The following is a 21,992-nucleotide window of genomic DNA, read 5'->3' on the forward strand; positions in this document are numbered from 1 at the left end:
ACGCTTGGCCGAACTGGAATGTAGCCAAGTAGATAGAAGCGCGGCTCCAACAACCCGACCCATAGAACACCACACCAGCTTGTGAAAGAACCGGTCTTCTTCCAAGAGATTGTAGATGAACTCCCGCCAACTAGTTGGCGACCTTTGCAGTTCGAGAAGTATGACGGAGCCTTTGACCCCAATGGCCACATCAAAAGGTTCAAGGACATGATGATGCTGCGCAGCTCGTCCGAAGGATTGATGTGCAAGGCCTTCATTGCCACCCTCTATGGAGTTGCCAAGACATGGTATGCCTCATTTCCTCCGCAGTCCATATCTTCTTGGGAACAACTGGAGACCAAATTCTTGGCACAGTTTATGGCCAACGAAAGACATTGGAAGACCTCAACTAGTCTCATGCAGGTTCGGCGGAGGAAGGAGGAAACCCTAAGAGAGTACTTGGGCGATGTTCAATGCTGAGGCCCTACAAGTCCGAGCTTTGGACCAGTCTATAGCAATGACAACCATTATAAGTGGCCTACAATCCTCCGTGTTTAGCTACTCTTTAAAAGAACCCTCCTCCCAACCTAATGGCACTCATAAAGCATGCACAAAAGTACATAAACGTCGAGGAAGACCAAGCACTACAGAGGAGTAAGAAAGAGCAACAAGACCAGAAGAGGAGAGACCATGACGAGTGCAAGTCAAATTGAGAGAGCAAAAGACAACACCAACAATCTGACCAAAGACCGAGGACCCCACATCCAACGTACAAGAACTTCACTCCTCTGAATGCACCCCAATAGGAGTCATTGTGGTAATCTCAAGCAAAATGGCCTTTGGGGGGAGAGCACCTCGCCCCACAAGGCATATGCACGACTACACCAGGTCTAAGATAGGGAGCAAAAAAGACGGAGATAGGATGATTCGATCACCTTCATCGAAGATGACCTCAAGGGGTCTAGACCCCGCATGACGGTGCCCTCGTGATAACTGCTGAAGTGGCAAGCTTCGAAGTTTGGGACATCTTGGTGGACACAGGAAGTTCGGCCCAAGGGGAGATCACCCTGCCATTGTTGATAGGGGACGACGACATCACCACCACAACAATGGTTGACTTCATCGTCGTTCGAGTCCTCTCTCCTTACAATGCCATCCTCAGTCGACCGACCTTGAATGCCCTGTGGGCGTGGCCCAAGGAAACCAAAGGACCGCAATGCAATGCTACTTGACAACCTACCGAGGATGGCCCCACGCCGCTGAGACACTTAGCACGGAAAACATGGATTTGAGGAATGAGTTGCAGACACAATGCGACCAGCCTGTGGAAGATCTCATCCAAGTGCCTCTCTCTGAAGAAGACCCCGAGGAGATGATCCAGGTTGGTTCCCTTCTAGAAGACTGTCTTCAAGATGGCATAGTGCAGGTATTGAGGGATAATGCTGATGTGTTCGCATGGTCGGTGATAGATATGTTGGGGGTTGAACAAAGGTTATCATCCATCGCCTAAACGCTTACCCATGCTACCGACCTATCAAGCAGAAGAAGGGAAGCTTCGCCTTAGAATGGTGGTAGGTGATCAATAAGTCTAGAAACCGCTCGACGTTGGCTTTATCCGAGAAGTGACCTACCCGGATTGGCTGGAGAACCTAGTAATGGTCAAGAAGGCCAATGGAAAGTGAAAAATCTACATTGATTTTAGCAACCTGAATAGGGCTTTCCCTAAAGATAACTTCCCCCTGTCAAGGATCGACCAACTCATCGACACAATGGCAGGGCACAAACTTCTAAGATTCATGGATGCATTTTTGGGCTATAACCAAATTCGGAGAATTGACCAACTGCTAGGAGTCCATGGTGAAAACACCCGGATGACCAGGAGAAAACAACGTTCATAACTGTCCAAGGACAATACTGCTACAAAGTAATGCCCTTCGGTCTAAAGAACGCCAAATCTACCTACCAGTGGTTGGTGAACCAAGTATTCAAAGACTAGATTGACTGAAATGTGAAAGCCTATGTGGATGACATGCTGGTGAAGAGTAAGAAAGCCAAACAACACTTGGCCTACCTTAAGGAAGTTTTCGATACTCTTAAGAAGTACTAGATGAAGCTGAACTCGATGAAGTGTGTTTTTAGAGTTGGCTCCAACAAATTCCTGGGGTTCATGGTCATGTAGAGAGGAATCAAAGCTAAATCAAAAAATATTCATACCATCCTCGATATACAATCTCCATGGACCTACAAAGAAATGCAATGCTTCACCAAATAGATAGCCACACTTAACAAATTCATGTTAAAATCTGCGGACCAGTGCTTTCCCTTCTTCAAAGTAGTGAAAAAGTTAAATGGCTTTCAATTCTAGGAGATGAAAAGATACATAAGTTTGCCACCTTTGCTCATAAAGCTGAGCCCCAGAGATTTGTACCTCCTCTACCAATCGGTTGGGGACAAAATGGTCAGATCGGTCTTGATAAAAGAGGAAGGCCAGACATAGAGGCCGATCTCACTACTAGAATTCTTTATCATTAGAGGCACCTGGCTAGAGGTGGTCGAGAAAACTTTTTAATGCCTCTATAAAATACTAAAGGAGTCAAGACTAATTTGGATAACATTAGAGGCACCTTTTAATGCCTCTTAGTTTTAGTTTTGTCATTTCACGTTGAAGAAGCCGGATTGGATGACGAAGAAACAAACCTTCCCAACCACAAGAATAATAGCAATAGAAACCCTAACGAGGTTAATAACAATGGTGTTGATAATGATGTTGATGCAAATGACTCGGAAAAGAAGGGTTCGAGGCCTCGAAAACGAAGGAAGAGAGGTGTAGAGGAGAATTTGTTGAATTGCAAGGCCAACTCTGGCATTCCGAATATTGTTGAAGAGACGGTGAGGAGTTGCCTCTCAGCGCTGTTTAAGGAGCTGCTGTATTGCACAATTAACGAACACTCAAATGGAGGAGGGTTCGGAGGGGTGGCGTTGAATCCGTTGCCCCTGAATTTTGGGGGGTTGCGATGAGCTTCTCCAAGGGGGAGGTGGTGGACGAGAAGTGGAGGAAACAACAAGTCTTGGAGTTGGAGTTGTATTTGAAGTGGATTGAGCTGGTGCAGGATCAGATTAAGGTGGCCATAGAGGAATTGAAGGCAATGGAGAGTTGACTTGACGGAAAGTTTGTTGTGGCTACTGGTAATAAGTGTTTGGAATTTTTGGTTGATTAGTATTAATTTTTCTGGTGCATGATATTTAGTTGATATTTGTAGAGAATGGTTGCAGCATTTGAGTTTCCTGGTTTATCGTCTATTTTACAGAAAATATCAGTTCCACAATAAGATTTTCTAACATCAATTATGTTTAGCCCAAGTTCATTAATCTGAGAAGCCAACTTGGAGGAATTGATGCAATAACTGGGGATGAATGTTTAGTTTAACATGATTTCAGTGACTGCTTTTCCTATGCTAATGTAATTTCAATATCCCAATATGCCTTTTTTAGAGTTTATTGTGCATACATTTATCTTGTTGTATAGATATACATGTCCTAGGTTATATATGAATTCTAATCAATCATATATTTTTGGTCAGACAATTCTGTATGGTTTTCCTTAAACCATTTGGTTTTTTAGTTTGGGAGGTCAGGCAGATGGCCTTTTTGCGGTGCCAGTAATTTCTTTTTATGTAAAAACTATTTGCTTGGAGCAATTTCAGGTCTGCTGCGTACCTGCTGAAAGTGGAGAAGAGACAAGAGGAGAAAAGTTATGAAAAGTTTGACTTTATGGTAAATCAATTTTATCATCTTCATTTTTTCTGTTGATCCAATCCCATGTTGTTTAAAAAGCATTGTAGTTTTCTTTTTTTCCCCTTGTACTACCTTATTCTTGCTCTTTGGCTTGTTCCAAGAAATGTTGTTTATGAACAACAATCGGCTTGCCCTTGTCCAATAAAAAGGCACCTTACTTAAATAAGATCTCTTTCTCTTCTGTATCATTATTCTCTCTGCTGCAAATTAAAGTATGCCTATGCATAGTAGGCTCACCAATCACTTTGTTCAAAATGTTACCTTTCATGTTGAACTAATTAAGTACAGAACTAACTTTAAACACATTTTGAATTTAATTCCATTTTCTATTTAACATAATCAGATAATTGGCCATCTTCCTCAAAGCAAGAACTTATTACTTGTGTAGATAAATTTTCTTGTTTTAGCAGTTTTGACAGACTAATTAGGTTCATTTTTTTTTTTCATTATCCCAATTGCAACCTTCTTATTATATTGTCAAAAGGAAAAACTCTTTATAACTGAAAAAAACAAACACATTTGAAATAAGTATATTAATGCAGCCCTTAGTTGATTGAGATCTGAGATCAGGAAGGAGAGAGGTGGCTAGTGATCATTGGGTTAAGTTTGAATATAGTAAGGTGTGAGGGGTTAACTCTTAAACTGGTTCTAAGGGGTCAATAGTTATAAGGTCAAAAATAAAAAGGGGGGAGAGAGAGAGAGAGAGAGAGAGAGAGCTTAATATTTAGAGGGCATGACTAATTGACAATACTTGAGAGAATTTTAGTTAGAGCTATTAAATAATGATACAGAAGTTTCTATTTTAATCTTTTTCTCTGGTAGATTTGGAGCTCCAATGAACTTTTGCTTTGTGTTAGCATCCGATTATATTTATTTTACTAGTTATGGGAATCCAAATGATTTTTATTTTTTTTAAATTTCTTTTAGTTTCAAGTAGAACTTCTTAACTCATCACTTAGCACCTCCATCTTACTCTTAGGTTTCTAGTTTCTTTGTACTCTATATATTTGAGTGGTTTAAAGGATGTGTAACAGGTTTAGACTTGGATTGGATCTAGGTTTATCATAACTTTGTCCTAGAATATGCAGGAGAAAGAAAGAATATATAGAGAAGGGTGAAACAAATCAAATAAAATTGTAAAGCATAAGATTAATTTTTCTTTTACAAATTTGTTGAGAATTAAAGATTTAGGTACTAAAAAGTTAAAAACTTAATATATAGAGAAATGATTTTACCAAATGTGCAAAATGATATGATAAGATTTGATATTGAAGTCAATTAACCCACACATATTGTTCCTTTAACCTTTATGTGATGGAAAGCAAAGTCAAAACAGTCTTCATGTAGGTTTTAAATAATTCAAATTATCATAAGGGTTTTAAAACAGAAGTACAAAAACTAAGTGCCAATCAATTTGATTTGAAGCATATGAATACAATTACAAGATTCACAATTGAATGGTAAGATTCAAAAAAATAATACAACATTTTTTTTTCAGAAAAGTATTCAATCATTAAATTTGAAAATAAACCATTGGAATTCATTATTTAAATTGTGAATTGTATTGCAAATCATAAGATTTTAACAACTATGATTTATCAAAAAAGGATTTTAACAACTATGATTGCTCACATAGGAGATGTGGATCAGAGTTTGTTATTCTCCTTATTGGAGCCAGAGTTGCCAAGTGATTGTTGATTGCCAATTTGGCATTTGAAGGAGTGATGCAGGTGGTGAGACCTCGCTTGAAACCCTATCCAAAGAAAATTTGAAGTTTATGAGGAACAGTTGAGAACAGGGATACATGGTCATTTATGGGTCCACTACATCAGCCATATAAGTGGGAAGTTCAAACAAGGTGGACTGCTACCTTAAGTTACCCTAGATCCTATAGGAATTGAAGATATGGATGGTTTCAATTTCTCTGCATTTTGTTGGTGAAGTAGCTTTTTCCATAAATATCAATCTCCAAAAGTGACCCTAGCTATGTTGAGAACTTGAGATCTTAGTAGACCTATTTCGTCCTATGGATTGAAGCTACATTCTACATGATTGAGTCAAATCTTGTTCTTGCCTCTTTACTTGGTTCAAAAACAACTTACTCTAAATTGTTCAAGTATGTCCTAGTAAATGTTGATTTTGGAGGGCAGCGCACATTAGGGCCAATTTAAAAACAAATTGGGATAAAATGAAATGAGATTTTGTGCTTGTTTAATCAGAATGTTAGTAGGTTTTACAAAATTATAGAAAATATAAGTTAATATTGCTATGCAAACTTCCTAAAATATACAAACCATTAAAAAAGTGATATATTGACTCCTGAAGGGTTGTGGGCATGCTAAAGGAAAACAACATCAGGCCAATAAAAAAAAAGGAAAAAAGCACTGCTTTTTGGAAATGATATATTATGAGGGAGTTGAAGCAGATGGCTTTGGAACTAGGTTCTATTATGATTAGCATGGCCTAGGCCAATAAATAGAGGCACCTGGCACAAGATTATACTAAAACTATTCATTCATTCGTTCATTTATTTCAATAAAATCCTTTACCGTTACTAGTTAAAAATCATGATATTTACAAAAATATTACTATTTTTGAGAAGGGGTACCGATTTCATTCAACAAAAGAATCCTTTATTGTTACTTTCAAGATAAGTGATGTGTACAAGAATATTACTTTGGTAACAAAACCAGATGAAACTATGACATAATTGAGATCTTCATATCCAGAACAATCTGAAATGGCCTGGGGCATCTGCTCAGCTAGTTTGAGTTTCCCTTAGGCATATGCTGAGGTTGTGATTGTCAATTCCAAACTTTTTCTCAAATTTCAGCTTCTCTCCATAGTTCAATTTTGGCTTTCAGTGCCTGCATCAACTTGATAACTTGCCCGGGACACTGCCTAACTGGTTTTAGACTTTTAGTCACTACATGCCCTTGTATTTTCTTATAGTTTTTCATGAGATCCCATCTGCTGCAACACTTCCTTGCAGTCCCCCCAATTTAACATGGATATGCTAGTGATGGAAATAAAAAGCAAATCATGTTATGTTCTGAATTTTAACAAAGGGTTGGCATGCCCATGTTAAATTGGGGAGTTGCAAGGAAGTGCTGCAACCACAGTTGCAGCAGATGTGCTCTCTAACTATGCATTGTACCATAAATTATTTACAAACAGTTGTCTTTTCTGTTATTCCTACCAACTTCCTATGTTGGAGGATCCTACTTATCAAAATACTCAAACCTACAATGAAAACTATCTCAAAGAAACCAAAATGTAGGTGTCAGTGAGGCTTGAATGTCTGTAAGAATTCAAGCGAAGACCATGGATAAGCAAAACTGTTGAGAAACAATGATGCAGATCTTTCTCTCTTGAACTAAGTCAATGACACCTTGTGCTGAAAGTTTTTTTCTTCTATCCCACTGATTCCATCTCCAGTTTTGAGTATGCATATCAATCCTTGGAAGTGTGATTTTTTGATTGAGTTATCACACCTGAATTTTGTACTCCCATAACAGCGATGGAGTGAAGTGAATTTAAATTGGGCTCTTTGCCTTGGTTCGGTTTTCCTTGTCAATGGCCATTTCATGCAAGTCAGATTTGTGGGCATCTCCCAGTCAGGAATTCAGAGCCACTTACTAGGTAGACTAATTGAAGCCCAGGTACTTTTCCTTAGGTTTTGTGCTTTGGTTTAACAGAGTATAAGAAGGTTTCCCTTAGGGGTAGATGCCACTTACTGCAGAAACCAAAATCTGGGTATCTCCATCCCTGAGTAAGTGGCAGTTGTTGGACTGAGCTTCTAAAAGAATCACAGGGATTGCCATTGGGTAAGTAGATGTCACTTACTGCAGAAACCAAAATCTGGGTATCTCCATCCCTGAGTAAGTGGCAGTTGTTGGACTGAGCTTCTAAAAGAATCACAGGGATTTCCATTGGGTAAGTACCCTTGATAAATTAGTTCCTCGCCTTCTCATGCTGAAAGTTTTTCTTACATTGTCATTGTTTATGCATGCTTTGCATTTGGATGGATAGCTGCCTGTATCGGACTTCACATTCTGCTTTTACAGTTTCTTCTTATATGATGCATTTGCTCTCTAGATAGGTTTGTAAGTCCATCTTAGTTATCTCTTGTCGTCCTTAGCTTGTCATTTCTAAATCTTGTTCCTAATTCTGGCAAGCTCACTCAACCCAAGGGAACCTAAGCTCCTTTGACCTTGATGTGCAGGGGTATGTATCTATGTTTTCATTATCAATGAATGGCTCTTGACTGTTATTATCTACCCAGCTCATTCATTGGGCTAAGGGCTTTAGTTCCTTTGCTTGATCACAGTGGTACATCAAAGCATGTTAAGGAGATAATGTAGACAATAAGGGTAGGTTTAGGATAAACTTGAATCTAGGAGTCAAAGCTCTAATTTCTATTCTTAAGACAATATCTCAACAGGCAACTCATGTGAAGGATGTAAAGATACATCAGTTAATGGGTCCTAGCAATGAATATTGCCCAATTCAAAGACCTTGTGATCAGTTAGTGTTTAATAAGTATTTGTGGCATACTTTTTTTCCTGAAAATAGATCATATTCTTTGCATCTTCTCAAGAAGAATATACTAAAAGCATGTGGTTGTCATCACATGATCATTGTCCCATAGATTTTCTCAGTTGGACTCTTCAATGTAGGATCTTGATCCCTGAAGGCTTCTGTCTATATATTTGCTTAAGGATGACCATTTAAAGTCCAAGTGATACCATTTTCCAAACTCAGATTGGACATAACTGTTTTAGCCACTGGGTCACAGGTTGAACAGCTAGATTGTTTGGTCAACTACTCAATTCCCTCAAAACAATAAAAAGACCACAAATGTACAAAATTAGAAAAATAGTAAATGGTTCCAGATTATCTTTTAAAGCTATTTTGCACCAAAATAAGCTTAAAGCAATATATGTATCACACCTACTGGCATGTATTTGGGAAATTTGACCAAGTCAAACATTTCTAAGAACTAGGCATCCCAAGAACCATTTTGGCTGCTGGTTCCCAGTCTGAACAATCTGATTGGGATTTAAATATGATTCAATATATAACATTTTTAGCTTCTTTTGGTTGCTCCTGCATCAATATTTGATTTGAATTTGACTAATCAGATTTTAAATAGGATTTAAATATTGAAATTCTTAATAAAATCAACTAAAAATGACTTCCAAACAAATCCTAACCTACTCCTTAGTTAAAAACACAACACTTGAACCAATTGTACTAATAATTATGTATTGACAAGTCTTTATTGAAGTATTGTAAGTTCTGAACTTTATCATTTCAATCGGAGTGCACAAAAACTTATTTCAATAACGAATAATATCTTGACTTGACAGCAGCTAGTGGTACCAAGGAGTATGGTGAATCTACACCTCCTTCAACAGAACTTTTCAAGTTTGAGGATCACTTCATAAGTTGATATCATAAATTAACCACATAATTTTGATGTGTGGTTTAGTCATTAACTAATGGTTGTGGTATAATATAGAGTTTACACTTAAATTCATGCTCTGGATAAATTGTTGCTTCACTTCCAATTTGTGATTATGTAATCTACAATACAGGAACTAATTAACCAAAAAAGGCAAACTTCTTGAATTTCAAAATTATCAAAACTGAATGTTGATTTATATATATTGTCATAGATGTCTATACCATTCAATTTGGTAGCTATAACTGCTGATCTGGGCCTTGATTTCAAATATGAGATGAAGATTTTCTTCAATTGAAAAGCAGAAAGCATACTTCTTTTAAACTTATATCTTCCTTATAACACTGGTATCATTTCTTTATGAGAGGGGATGGGGTCAAAGCTTTTCTTTCTTTGGTGGTTTTCCAGGCCCGGGCAAAGAGGTAATATGATTTTTTTTTGAAGTATTTTCATTTGGAAAAAAATACTGATGGTCATTATTCCAAGGAAATATGAAAAACATGGTAGGATGTAGTGGTGCATGAAATGGGTCATATCTGGAGTGGCTTTATTCTGAACTGGGTCTAGCTCCAAATAGAAACACCTCTCATGGGTTTCAGATCTGTATCTAAGTTGTGCTTAATGAGGTGGATCTATATATTTGGACCAGTGTCTGGTTGTCACCCATATCCGTCCCAAATCATATTCAGATCTACATTATCGTATCCATCTCATATCACCCTAGTATGTGGTTCCGCTGAGATGATCCAGACATGCTAAATATTGGTATGCAGTAGAAATGCATAATATTTACGTATAATTATTTTCATTTCATTTTTTGTTGCTATATGTGATTAGATAGTCAATGTCTATTAATTTACAAAAATTATATCTATTTACTTTGTTTTTTTTTTTTCTTTTTGTTGCTTTTCTTTGCAGGTTGTAGAGGAAGAAAGACTACAAAGAGCAATTTTTTTGAGATGTTAAAAGGAATTTCTTTTGGACTATTCTATATTTGATTTGTGGGTTGTTAAAAAAAGAAGACATCTATTCAAAAGGAAGAACGAATATAATTAGGGCTGAATGTTGTGTTTTTTTGTTTTTAAAATGATGATGGAAGTCAATTGGAATTTTATGGATAAGGTGTATCTTTTTGGATTTTATATATATTTTCATACATGTTTTATGTTTTGATTGAATATATTTTCATGCAGGTGTATCCATTAGAATTTTTATGTAGCAATATTCACAATATATTGCACTTTTTTTTAGAAAAAATGGAACTTTTTTAGAGACGGCCAAAAGTGCTTCTAAATATGAAAGCATACAGATTTTTCATTTTCTTAGATTTCATTTAGAAGCACATAAAATTGCTGCCAAATCATTTAGAGGGATTCAAATGCGCCTCTAAATTAAACTTTCAGAGGCACTTTTAACTACCTCTATACAAGATTTTTAGCGTCAATGCAATAGAGGCAGAATGTGCCTCTAAAAGTCCAATTTAGAGATGGATTTATAATCCGCCTCTAATGTTCAACCAAGTGCCTCAAACATTTAGTGGCAAGGCTTTTAGAGGCACTTACCTGGTTGCCTCCTATAACATTTAGAGGCATTTTTTAAGCTTTTAGAGGTAGTTATGACCACCTCTATAGATGATTTTTCCAGTAGTGTCTACTACACCAGCAAAGTCCTCACAGGTGCGAAGACTCAGTACTCAAACCTGGAGAAGGTCACCCTGGCCCTAGTCACCTCGGTGAGAAAACTCAGATCATACTTCCAAGCCTACAACGTCCTAGTGCTCACCAACTAGCCTCTCAAGCAAGTCTTATTGAGGTTGGAAGCATCTGACCGCCTAGTCAAATGGAGCGTGGAGCTGAGTGAGTTCGATATCAACTATGCATCTTGGCCCACCATCAAAGCCCATGCCTTGGCTGACTTCTTGGCTGAGTGCACCTTATCAACATATGACCCAATCGAGGTCTCACCAGTCTAGACTCTTCATGTGGACGACTCATCTAACTAGCAAGGCAATGAGGTCGGATTCATACTCCTTAGCATGGACAACACCGTCCTAGAACACGGATTCAGATTCGAGTTCAAAGCATCCAATAATGAGGCCGAGTGCAAAGCTTTAATAACCGAACTTCGGCTCGCCCTAGACCTCGGAGCTAGGTGAGTTGAAGCTTTCAGTGGCTCCTAGCTTATGGTCAACCAAGCCCTCGACCAGTTTGAAGCAAGGGTGCCAACTATGGCGAGCTACTTGCAGAAGGTGCAGAAGGTGCAAGGGCTCATTCAACCACTCAAACACTTTACCATACAGCAAATCCCTCGAGCCGAGAACATACGAGCCGATGCACTTTCAAAGCTCGCCAGCTCACCCTGCACAAACCTTGGCATGACTGTCAGAATGGACATCCTAGCACAGCCCAACATCTCAGAGACAACCCTGGTGATCATCCCCATCCAGTAAGAACCATCGTGGATGGACCCCATAATAGCATTTATAGGACGACACTCTGCCAGCCAACCAAGCCGAAGCAAAGAGGCTTGCCCACAGGTCAGCCCGGTACTGTCTTATCCAAAGATAGTTCTACGCTGGTCATGCACTCTCCCCTACCTGAGGTGTCTCCCCCTAGTCGAGGCCGATTATGTCCTCAGGGAGAGACGAGGGTATCTGCAGAGACCACCTTGGTGCTCGAACCTTGGCTCATAAATCACTTTGGCAGAGCTACTTCTAGCCCACCATGAAAATGCAACTCAACTCGTCAAGAAGTGCGATCACTATCAGAGACATTCGGACCTTCACCACAACTCCCTTAATGCCCATCACCAATCCATGGCCCTTCGCCCAATGGGGGATGGACATCCTCAGGGCCTTCCCCATTGTGGCCGAGCAAAAGAAGTTTCTCCTCGTTGCGGTGGACTATTTCACTAAGTGGGTGGAGGCCGAACCCTTGGCACGCATCACCACGTAGAACGCCCAAAATTTCTTTTGGTAGAACATTATCTTCCGTTTCGGTATTCCTCGGGTCCTCATCACCAACAACAACTCCCAGTTCACCGATTGAAAGTTTGAATCTTTCTATGCCGAGCTAAAGATAGACCACCGGACCACAGCCGTTCACCAACCACAGAGCAACGAACAGACCAAAGTGACCAATCGAACCTTTCTCCATGGCCTGAAGACCAAGCTTAACAAGGTTAAGGGCAAGTGGGTCGAAGAACTGCCAAGCATCCTCTAGTCCTATAGAACCACACCGCATACAACTACTAGAGAGACCCATTTCAGCCTAGCGTACAAAGCCAAAGCGATGATCCCCGTAGAGATCGGTTCTCCCACTCTCTGGACTGATCTCTACAATGACGAATAGAACAATGAATCCTTTGTGCAGAGGTCAACTTAGTTGAAGAGACCCGCAATTGAGCACACCTCAAGATGGTGGCAAAACAGTGCAAGATGACCAAGTACTACGACTCTAAAGTCTGGAGGAGGAATTCAAGACAGGTGACCTCGTCCTCTGCAAAGTCATAGTACCCGTGCCAGGAGAAAGGAAGCTCGGACCAAACTGGGAGGGTCTATATAGAATAACAAAAGTCCTCGGCCCAAGTACCTACAAACAAGAAGAACCAGAGGACGAAGAAGAAGACATCTTACCAAAAAACAAAGACTACACCACAAATAACCAAAGCACCAGTCGAGCACTACTTTTCGTCAAACTCCAAGGAGAAGACTCTTCACAAATGACAAAGTGAAATGGCTCTCCGTTCCTCTTTTATAGGATACCCAACGACCCAGATCAAGTCAGATCAACGGTGTCGATTCAACGCCGCCCTCTAATACCTTGGGAAGACGAAATGCCGCCGCCGCTCTCCGTACGTGCATAGCCTCGAGGAAACAAAATGATGCACCCACCGACTTGTCTCAGAAACGACACGAGCATTGAACCGGTCGATTCATCTAGCGGACCGGTTTCATCCCGATCCACTCAACTCAAGAAAGTGATCCCAATTGGAATAAAATTTCCTCAATTGAGGACTACAAAATTCTTCCACGCCACACCACGACCAAGCACTAACTCCTCGACTTCAGAACTGGGGGAGTGGTGTTTTGGTTATGGTTGAGCTGGCCACGAACGCCACATGGCAGCCTCCATGGTCGTCTTACCTCTCCAGCCACATCGGCACCATGCAAGACAAATAAGAGCAGCCAAGAAGGAAAGCCCCATATAGACATAGAAGACAACTCCGCTGGGGAAGAGGACTTATCTTGAAGTCCTCGGCGGGTAACCTCATCCTGACAACCCTGCAAGCCTTATCCGAGTTGGACATTGATGCGCAATCTGGACGCTCCCTCGTGTCAAGTGACTAGGCTCGAACAAGAGTCCAATCTAGTAGGGTCGAGTTGTGTTGCCGAGCTGTTATCTGAGTGTCCGAGCTGAAAACGAGCTGCAAGGAAGAGATGGGTGAGAGTGCCTGGGTATGTTTTCCCCCAGGAGAGCACTCCAATGCTTAAGTCAGAAAGGGGGTTGTAAGAATTCTCTTGAGAGTCTGAGAGAGCTAAGTATATCAATGCACATACCTTTTTTGGGTGGATTTGGAGCCCTTTTATAGTTATCTGGGGTTCAGGTGCTCTGGGCAAAGTCTCTGAGCCTTTGGCAGAGCTGTTTCCGCAATATGAGGCGTGTTAATGTCAGTTGCTAGATTTGCGCGACGGTTACAGGTCGCTCGCGGGACTTGTGGCACACGGTTCGGTGAGCTGCTCCTATGGTCGTGGTAACGGCGCCCTCGAGGGCGAGGCGTGTGAAACGGTTTGGGCAAACTTGCATTGTCGGTGGCTCAAACTCGCCCCAGCTCAGCCGCCTACCTGATGTTGGATGACATGTGCTGACTCGTTGAGCTGGCACATTGACTTGGCATTATGCTGTCAATAGCGTCCATGTGTCGTTATTTGTGTGAAGGGACCAAAGTGCCCCTCATCAGACACAAATCTTTAGCTATAAATAGGTAACCTCCACTCAGGGTAAGGGACTTTTGAATCCTCAGACTTTTACTTTGCCTCTTTTGCTCAGATCAGCATCCTTTTCATCTGCTCGGCTTGACCATTTACCTTTCGTTCCATTGACTTGAGCGTCGGAGTGTCTACCCGGGGAACAACTCCTTGGGCCTCTGATCTTTTCCTTGATTTCAGATCTTGGTGCGTGATTTCGTCCTTCCACCTCGATTTCACCAATTGGCAGGACTATCTGACTACGATCTTGGTTAGAGATACCTCGGATCGGACAACATCAATTAGAACCATAAGTGTCTTCATGATAATATATGATTTAAGACCGAAAGAAAGAAGAAAATTGAAAGCATCTTGTTGCTCACATTCACAGTATAGTATGTAGTTTAGAAATCCATCTGAACAGCTCATTGTTCTCTTCCATCAAGCTCGTTTTGCTGTTACAGAACAAGGATCTTGCAGGGGAAAATGTGGTGCTCTTGTATGCTTCTATGTACCCTGATGTACATACTATTATCAATGTTTCTACAGCCGCTTTAATCTGGAGAGAGGGATTTTATTGATGTTAAGGATAAAATAAAGTGATAAAGGTTTATAATACGACGATAGTTTTGTTTAATTTGTATGTTATTTGGTTGAACTTATCATGAATACCTACCTGTAAAACTTTCTTTCAAGAATGAACAAGTGAAGTCATTTGGTTTTGAGAGTGAGGATTGGGTGGCAAGCATGCACTGCTGTGTTTCATTGGCCACATATACATTATTTGGTTAGGAACACTGATTTTTTAATTGCAAAAAAGGAGAGAAATCCTTAAAACAAGAAATGCCAAATGCATCTTCAGTATTGTAAAGTTAGAATATACTTTTAGGTTCTATGGGATATGTAAATTTCCATACATGGACTACAAAAATAATTATTACATAGATAAATATTTCAGAAAAATACAGAAAAAACAATGAAATCTAAATAACCCATACACTATGCCTTGACAGAATTAGAATTTAAGATTTTCTAGCAATGCTATCATAACTCATAAATTATGTGGAGCAAAACTCTTAAAATACAAAAGGAGATCATAAAAGGGGCCTTTGTCCAAATAATCAGGGTTATGGGGGTTTCACATATTTTTTTACCTCCTAGAATATAACAGTGAAATTTCCAAATCACAAAACACATCTAATTTCAAATATATTAGGTAATATATAGATATCAAGAGAGATAATATCATAAAAGCCAAAAAGGGAAATAGTAGGAGAGAGTATGAAACATACCCCTTCATCTAGCAAAATCTTCAGGAGGAACTACTGTGGACTCAGATTTACACTTTGCATGCACGATTGGACCTAGTTGGGATTTGTCCATGTTTGTCGGTGGGCCATCAGGTGCATTTAAGTATACAGCCCCTTTATACATCCCTTCCTCTATCTCATCACTGTAAAAATCATCAAAGGGCTCTCCACATAATACACATACATTCTGATTCTCGTCAGCATGATCAACCATTTCTTTATCATTCTTCTTCTCAGCAACAACTTCAGTGGCCAAAAACCCAGGAATTGCATCAACTCCCAATGCTTTTGCACCATTGAGCCACACATTAGTACTCACAAACCCAGTATATCTGATTCTTTGTAACGTGCCAATCCATATGACTACTGTGTTCCTCTTGGCACTTGAAACGTAAGCATATAGAGCCTTTTATTGCAGACTCATGTTGCACCTTAAGGAGGTCCAGATTGAACTTAACTCCTATGGAATCATGACAGAAGGGATTACTGTCTTAAGATATAACATTATGCTATTTCGCCAAGAACAACATTTCAACAAGAATAGCTAAAAAAATATACATTACTTAGATGTACTTGAACTGAAGCAGGTGCTGTCAATGAGATCAAACCTTGAGCCATGAAAGAACTAATCAGACCTGAAAATGCACTCCCACTAGATGCATGAGTTGCAATAGGGCCCACATTTTGAGATATAGGTTCTGTCTGCGATGAGACAAGAGGGGGCCTGGAGGTAGAGGAGGCAAGGCCCACCCCGACAAATGAAAGGGGGTATTTGATAAACCACGAATTGTAACGGATGATGATGATGGTAGCCCAGGTATTAGATTAGGTAAAATTGAACTTGTAACAGGTAAATGCCCTTGTGGGATATGTCCATGATTCAAGGGTTCTTCCATTTTGTGAGTTGATATGAGCTTAAGCCCTTCTTTTTGTGTTGCATTAAATTTCATGCAGTCAAGCACAGCTAAAGGAAAAAAGTTAAATGTGATCATCATCATATAGACCACAAGACATTACAGATGACCATAATGCCTTCGGTGCAGAGGAGTAAATGGAACTACTTTAAGAATACTATCTTACCAAAACCCTGGGGGCTTCCAATATTCCAAGGGGCATTAAATCAACGAAATAGAGGAGATGAGGCATGTTTAGTCAACTATGCACGTGTTTTTGACAGTTCAATAAGATAAGGCATTGCAAGAAAGCTGATACCTTGGCATCTTGATTCCAGATGTTTCCTCTTAGAGTTACCAGCATTTGTTAACTTTCATCTGGGAAAGAAAAAGGAGAAAAAAGATTGGTTTAGAAGAAAACCTGCTAAACCGTCTCCATGGTTTTCATCTGAAAAACCCTGGCCAAGAATCCTCTTTTCAAAACATGGAAATTATGTGGAAAGTAAGAGAACATGTTAGTTTAGCGGGAAATGAAAAGAAAAGATCAATAAAAGTAAAAGAACATGTTACTTTAGTGATGTGGTCCGACTTATCTATGGTCGCCCTCACTGGTTAGTTTTATCTGGTGGAGAACAAAGAGAATCGAGAGAGAGAGAGAGAGAGAGAGAGAGAGAGAGAGATTGAGATTCACCTGCGCTTGGATGCCTTCCGATGGCGTGAAGCTGGAGGAGAGAGACGGTGGTGGTTGTGCAATGTTCGATTGAAAGAGGAGAGAGACGGAGAGGATGATTGAGAAAGAGAGACGACAGAGAGGAGAGAGACAGACAGAGTACTAAGAGAGAGAGAGAGAACTGAGAGAGGAAAGAGGCAGAGAGGGCGCTTGAGGGAGGAGAGACAGAGAGGGCGACTGGGGGAGGAGAGAGACAAAGAAAAATGCGAAGAGGACGAGACTATTTACAGTGGCAGTCGGTTCTTATTTTGTGGCATTTTTAATTGACTGCCACTAAAAAGCCAATATTTCTAGCGGCAGTCATGTATCTGTCACCTTAAAACTGCCGCTAGAAATAATATTTCTGTAGTGATAATGCAGTTTCAAAAAAAAAAAAAACCATACCTGCGAGTGAAATTCCTTCTCTGTTTTAGTGATTCCTCTACTTTTGGATTTTATACATTAGAAGGGCAAAACGGTCCAAAAACACGAGAAGGGTAATTTTGGTATTATAAAATGTTTTACTGATGGAATACTAACTAGTGGACCTAACTGTTTATTTTTGAAAGTTCCGGGTACCTAAGTGTTGGTATAAATAGTGGAGTTCTCTGCATTTAATTGGTATAAATAGGTTAGTTACAGGCATAGTTGGATTTATCATCAAGTAGAAATTGATAAATATGAACCAACGCAAGTAATGGTAGAATAAGCCATAGAGAGATATCTAATTGAACAAACTAAGCTTCCCTGAAATCAGAGAGTAATACCCAGATAAGAGCTAACAAAAAATATATAGAGGAAGTGCAACTTTTACGGTTTTACCTGGGAGGACACCCACAAAGTAAAGAAATAGCTGAAAAGGAGAAGCTGAGTTTCACATTGTTTTAATCACAGGATCCCCAATCAATCAGATTTTACCGTAAGGTACAAAATTAAATAAAAAAATAAAACAAACTCCTCCGCAAATTTGCAGCAGCAGAAAAAAAAAAAAAAAAAAAGAAAAGAACTTCAAGTAGACCCACATTACGAATCTAAGGAGAAATATAGAAAAATGAACACTTCTGTACAAAGAACCCACCTTTAATCTCCTAAAGACCAGATTGCAGATGAACTCTATTGGCCTCCAGCATCCTGGTGACATCCTTGCCAGAGTCATACGCCCTTATGAAATGGTCCTCCACATCCTTCAGTGCTTCCAATAATTCCTACCCCTTTCAAGTGTATCGATCACAGTGAGCCCCTTCTGCTCTCCACCGTTGAAATTAGCATTGCTCACTACATCTACAACCTCTGCTCCACTTTCTTCATGTTTCACATCTTACTCAATCATCATTGTATTCTGCTCTCCTCTTTCTCTTTCTTCGTCTTCTTCCAGCTCTGGCATCCCTTCCTCCTCCCTCACCACCTTCAAGTCTTCATCGGAGCTCCGACTGAATCCACCAATCACCTCTGCTCTCACTTATTGCAAAGAGAAGGCAATACAGTAGGAAATATCTGGTGAATGAAAACAAGGCATTGCATAATTTCATTAAGTAAATGGGAACTAGTAACCACTAAGTTAAAAATTCGGTAAAATCACAACCACTTAACAAACTTGCTGAAAACTAGTTAAGCAATGCTCCAACTAATAACAATTTTCCTAAAAACTAGGACAGCTGACAAACAAAATAAAGATTTTTTTCAACAAGCCCTCCCTTAAACTGATGTCTACATACATCCAGTTTAAAACATTCAAAATCCCCTCAAACTGATTTGAAGGGCTTAGTAGAAACATCAGAAACTTGGTCCTCACTTCTACAATAAACGAGATCAATGACTTCATCCTTTGTGAGACCACGCAAGAAGTGATACCTCACGTCTATGTGCTTACATCTTCCATGAAGAACAAGATTTTTGGAGAGCTTAATTGCTGAATTATTGTCGCAGAAAATCTGGGTAGAACTTGGTTGCTCCATATACCTGCTAATAAGACTTACAACATACTAAATTAGGTCGTGTTACTGTCAAGTACATTAAACTTCTGATCATTTGCTTAATGAAATTATGCAGTGTGTTGTTTTCATTCACCAGATATTTCCTACTGTATTGCCTTCTCTTTGCAACAGTGTTATCAGAGCTACAAAAGTGAAAAAGGAAGAGTGCAGTAGCAACAATTCTTTCTTTCATTGTAGCAACAATTTCTATGGCTTCTAAAAATTTTGTTCAACCTGCAATCCCACACTTTGATAGTCATTATGATCATTGGAGCTTGCTGATGGGGAATTTTTTGAGGTCCAAAGAATGTTGCCAAGTCGTTGAAAGTGGCATAAAAGATGCAGTAGTTGGAGTTGTTTTGATAGATGCACAAAAGACAGAACAAGAGGCACAAAAGCTAAAAGATTTGAAGGCAAAAAATTATCTCTTTCAAGCTATTGATCATTCAATATTGGAAAAAATTCTTTGCAAGGACACCTCCAAGCAAATATGGGACTCCATGAAGAAGAAGTATCAAGGGAACGCAAGGGCGAAGCGTGTGCAACTCCAAGCTCTTCGTAGAGAGTTTGAGGTTCTTCAAATGAAGTCAGGGGAGTCAGTTTTGAAATACTTTTCGAGGACAATGGCAATTGCAAACAAGATGTAGATTCATAGAGAGAAGCTAGAGGATGTGACCATTGTTGAAAAGATCCTTCGTTCAATGACACCCAAGTTTAATTTTGTGATTTGTTCTATTGAAGATCTAAAGACATTGATACTCTTTAAATAGATGAATTGCAAAACTCTTTGTTGGTTCATGAGCAGAAAATAACCTAGCAAGACAATGAAGAACAAACACTACAGGTAGCAACAAGCTCAAGAAGGCATGGAAAGGGTGGATGGAAAGGCAATAATACACACCATAGCGAAAATGCCACAGCCATGCTGTGTCTTTTAGTTTTGCAGCGAGACATTTGTGGGTAATGTGATGGAGATACATAGAAAACATCCGATTTGCTGTCGTCTTTACTTAGGCAAATAAACCCAACTTTTCATCTTGGATTCGACAGACTCCATCCTTAATTGAAACCTCATATCCCTTTTCTTGAAGCTGGCCAACACTAAGTAGATTAGTTTTTCGATTTGGAACAAATAACACATTGGAAATAAAATGAGACTTTCCTTTGGTTTGAATTATAACACTTCCTTTTCCCAAAATATATACTCTAGAGTTATCACCAAATTTAACAGTATCTCGGAATGATTCATCCAAATCAGAGAAAATTGATTTGTCTCCACACATATGGTTGTTGTAGCCCGTATCCAGGTATCATAAATTCGGGTGAGTTTCCTCCATAGTATGACACACCATTAGGAGAGAAACTTCTTCTTCTTTTTCCTTTTTTGCAAAGTTAGACCTTTCCCCTTGATGTTTATTTAAATTTGTATGGCATTTTGAGCGATAGTGACCATACCTGTGACAACGATAACATTCCACATTGGATTTGTCAGTTGACTTTGGTTTGGATCCTGTTGAACTCTGAGCATCACGAGCTTTCCAGTTTCCTTGAGATTCAACACCTTTATTGTCTCGTCTCTGGTGTGTATTCTTGCCTTTCTATCCACCCTTTCTATACCCTCTTGAGCTTGTTGCTGCCTGCAGTGCTTGTTATTCATTGTCTTGCTAGGTTATTTTCTGCTCATGAACCAGCAAAGAGTTTTGCAATTCATCTATTGAAAGAGCATCAATGTCTTTAGACTCTTCAATAGAACAAATCACAAAATTAAACTTGGGTGTCATTGAATGAAGGATCTTTTCGACAATGGTCACATCCTCTAGCTTCTCTCCATGAATCTGCATCTTGTTTGCAATTGCCATTGTCCTCGAAAAGTACTCTAAAACTGATTCCCCTGACTTCATTTGAAGAACCTCAAACTCTCTATGAAGAGCTTGGAGTTGCACACGCTTCGCCCTTGCGTTCCCTCGATACTTCTTCTTCATGGAGTCCCATATTTGCTTGTAGGTGTCCTTGCAAAGAAATGTTTCCAAGATTGAACAATCAATAGCTTGAAAGAGATAATTTTTTTCCTTCAAATCTTTTAGCTTTTGTGCCTCATGTTCTATCTTTTGTGCATCTGTCAAAACAACTCCAGCTGCTGCCTCTTTTATGCCATTTTCAACCACCTGCCAGTATTCTTTGGACCTCAAGAAATTCTCCATCAGCAAGCTCCAATGACCATAATGACCATCAAAGCGTGGGATTGCAGGTTGAACAAAATTTTCAGAAGCCATAGAAATTGTTGCTGCAATGAAAGAAAGAGTTGTTGCTGCTGCACTCTTCCTTTTTCACTTTTGTGGCTCTGATACCACTGTTGCAAAGAGAAGACAATACAGTAGGAAATATCTGGTGAATGAAAACAACACACTGCATAATTTCACTAAACAAATGGCCTTTAAATAGGCATAGGAACCAGTAACCACTAAGCTAAAAATTTGGTAAAATCACAACCACTTAACAAGCTTGCTGAAAACTAGTTCAGCAATGCTCCAACTAATAACAATTTTCCTAAAAACTAGGACAACTGACCAACAAAATAAAGATTTTTTTCAACATCACTCCGTCAAACGGATTAAAGAAGTCACACCCGAAATCCCTTTGTGGGGACGGTGGTGGGGGCATTTCTAAGTAAAAATACTGCAAACCTCATGTTCTTCTTCTTGTTCTTCTCTTCCTGCTTCCTCCTCCCTCTTTGTCTCTAAAGAGTCTAAACAACTAGAAGAATCCGATGACTGACAAGCAGCAACTTCTTCTGTTGATTCTGATGGTGCCTGCTGGAGAAACATAGGGTTGGAGATTACATTATGGGTGGCAGTAGAGGGTGAGGAAGGACAAGGGGGAGGGAAGGTGATGAGGAACGG

The 21,992-nt window shown here is 39.6% G+C and overlaps 1 protein-coding gene and 2 long non-coding RNA genes across 3 annotated transcripts; 1 reads left to right on the forward strand and 2 right to left on the reverse strand.

Annotated features, from left to right (window-relative positions):
* Positions 1-2,638: 2,638 nt before the first annotated feature.
* On the forward strand, positions 2,639-10,421 carry LOC148877253 (uncharacterized). Its single transcript, XR_016112783.1, has 3 exons — positions 2,639-3,165; positions 3,684-3,753; positions 10,160-10,421. It is a non-coding gene; the product is annotated as an uncharacterized LOC148877253 (long non-coding RNA).
* LOC148877254 (uncharacterized) lies at positions 5,169-17,374 on the reverse strand. Its single transcript, XR_016112781.1, has 4 exons — positions 17,102-17,374; positions 16,730-16,788; positions 15,500-15,977; positions 5,169-5,527 (listed from the first exon to the last, which is right to left on the reverse strand). It is a non-coding gene; the product is annotated as an uncharacterized LOC148877254 (long non-coding RNA).
* A 3,382-nt stretch (positions 17,375-20,756) lies between these two features.
* Positions 20,757-21,365, reverse strand: LOC148877255 (uncharacterized). Its single transcript, XM_088969185.1, has one exon. It carries the CDS (start codon positions 21,363-21,365, stop codon positions 20,757-20,759), a length of 609 nt encoding a protein of 202 aa, XP_088825311.1.
* Between the last annotated feature and the right edge of the window lie 627 nt (positions 21,366-21,992).

This window comes from Nelumbo lutea, chromosome 1 (assembly GCF_056320005.1).
Source record: "Nelumbo lutea isolate HS-2025 chromosome 1, American lotus-T2T, whole genome shotgun sequence".
NCBI lineage: Eukaryota > Viridiplantae > Streptophyta > Magnoliopsida > Proteales > Nelumbonaceae > Nelumbo > Nelumbo lutea.

Bases quoted from the DNA above. Each gene is read 5' to 3' on its own strand.
- LOC148877255 (XM_088969185.1), bottom strand. From the start codon at position 21,365: ATGGCTTCTGAAAATTTTGTTCAACCTGCAATCCCACGCTTTGATGGT.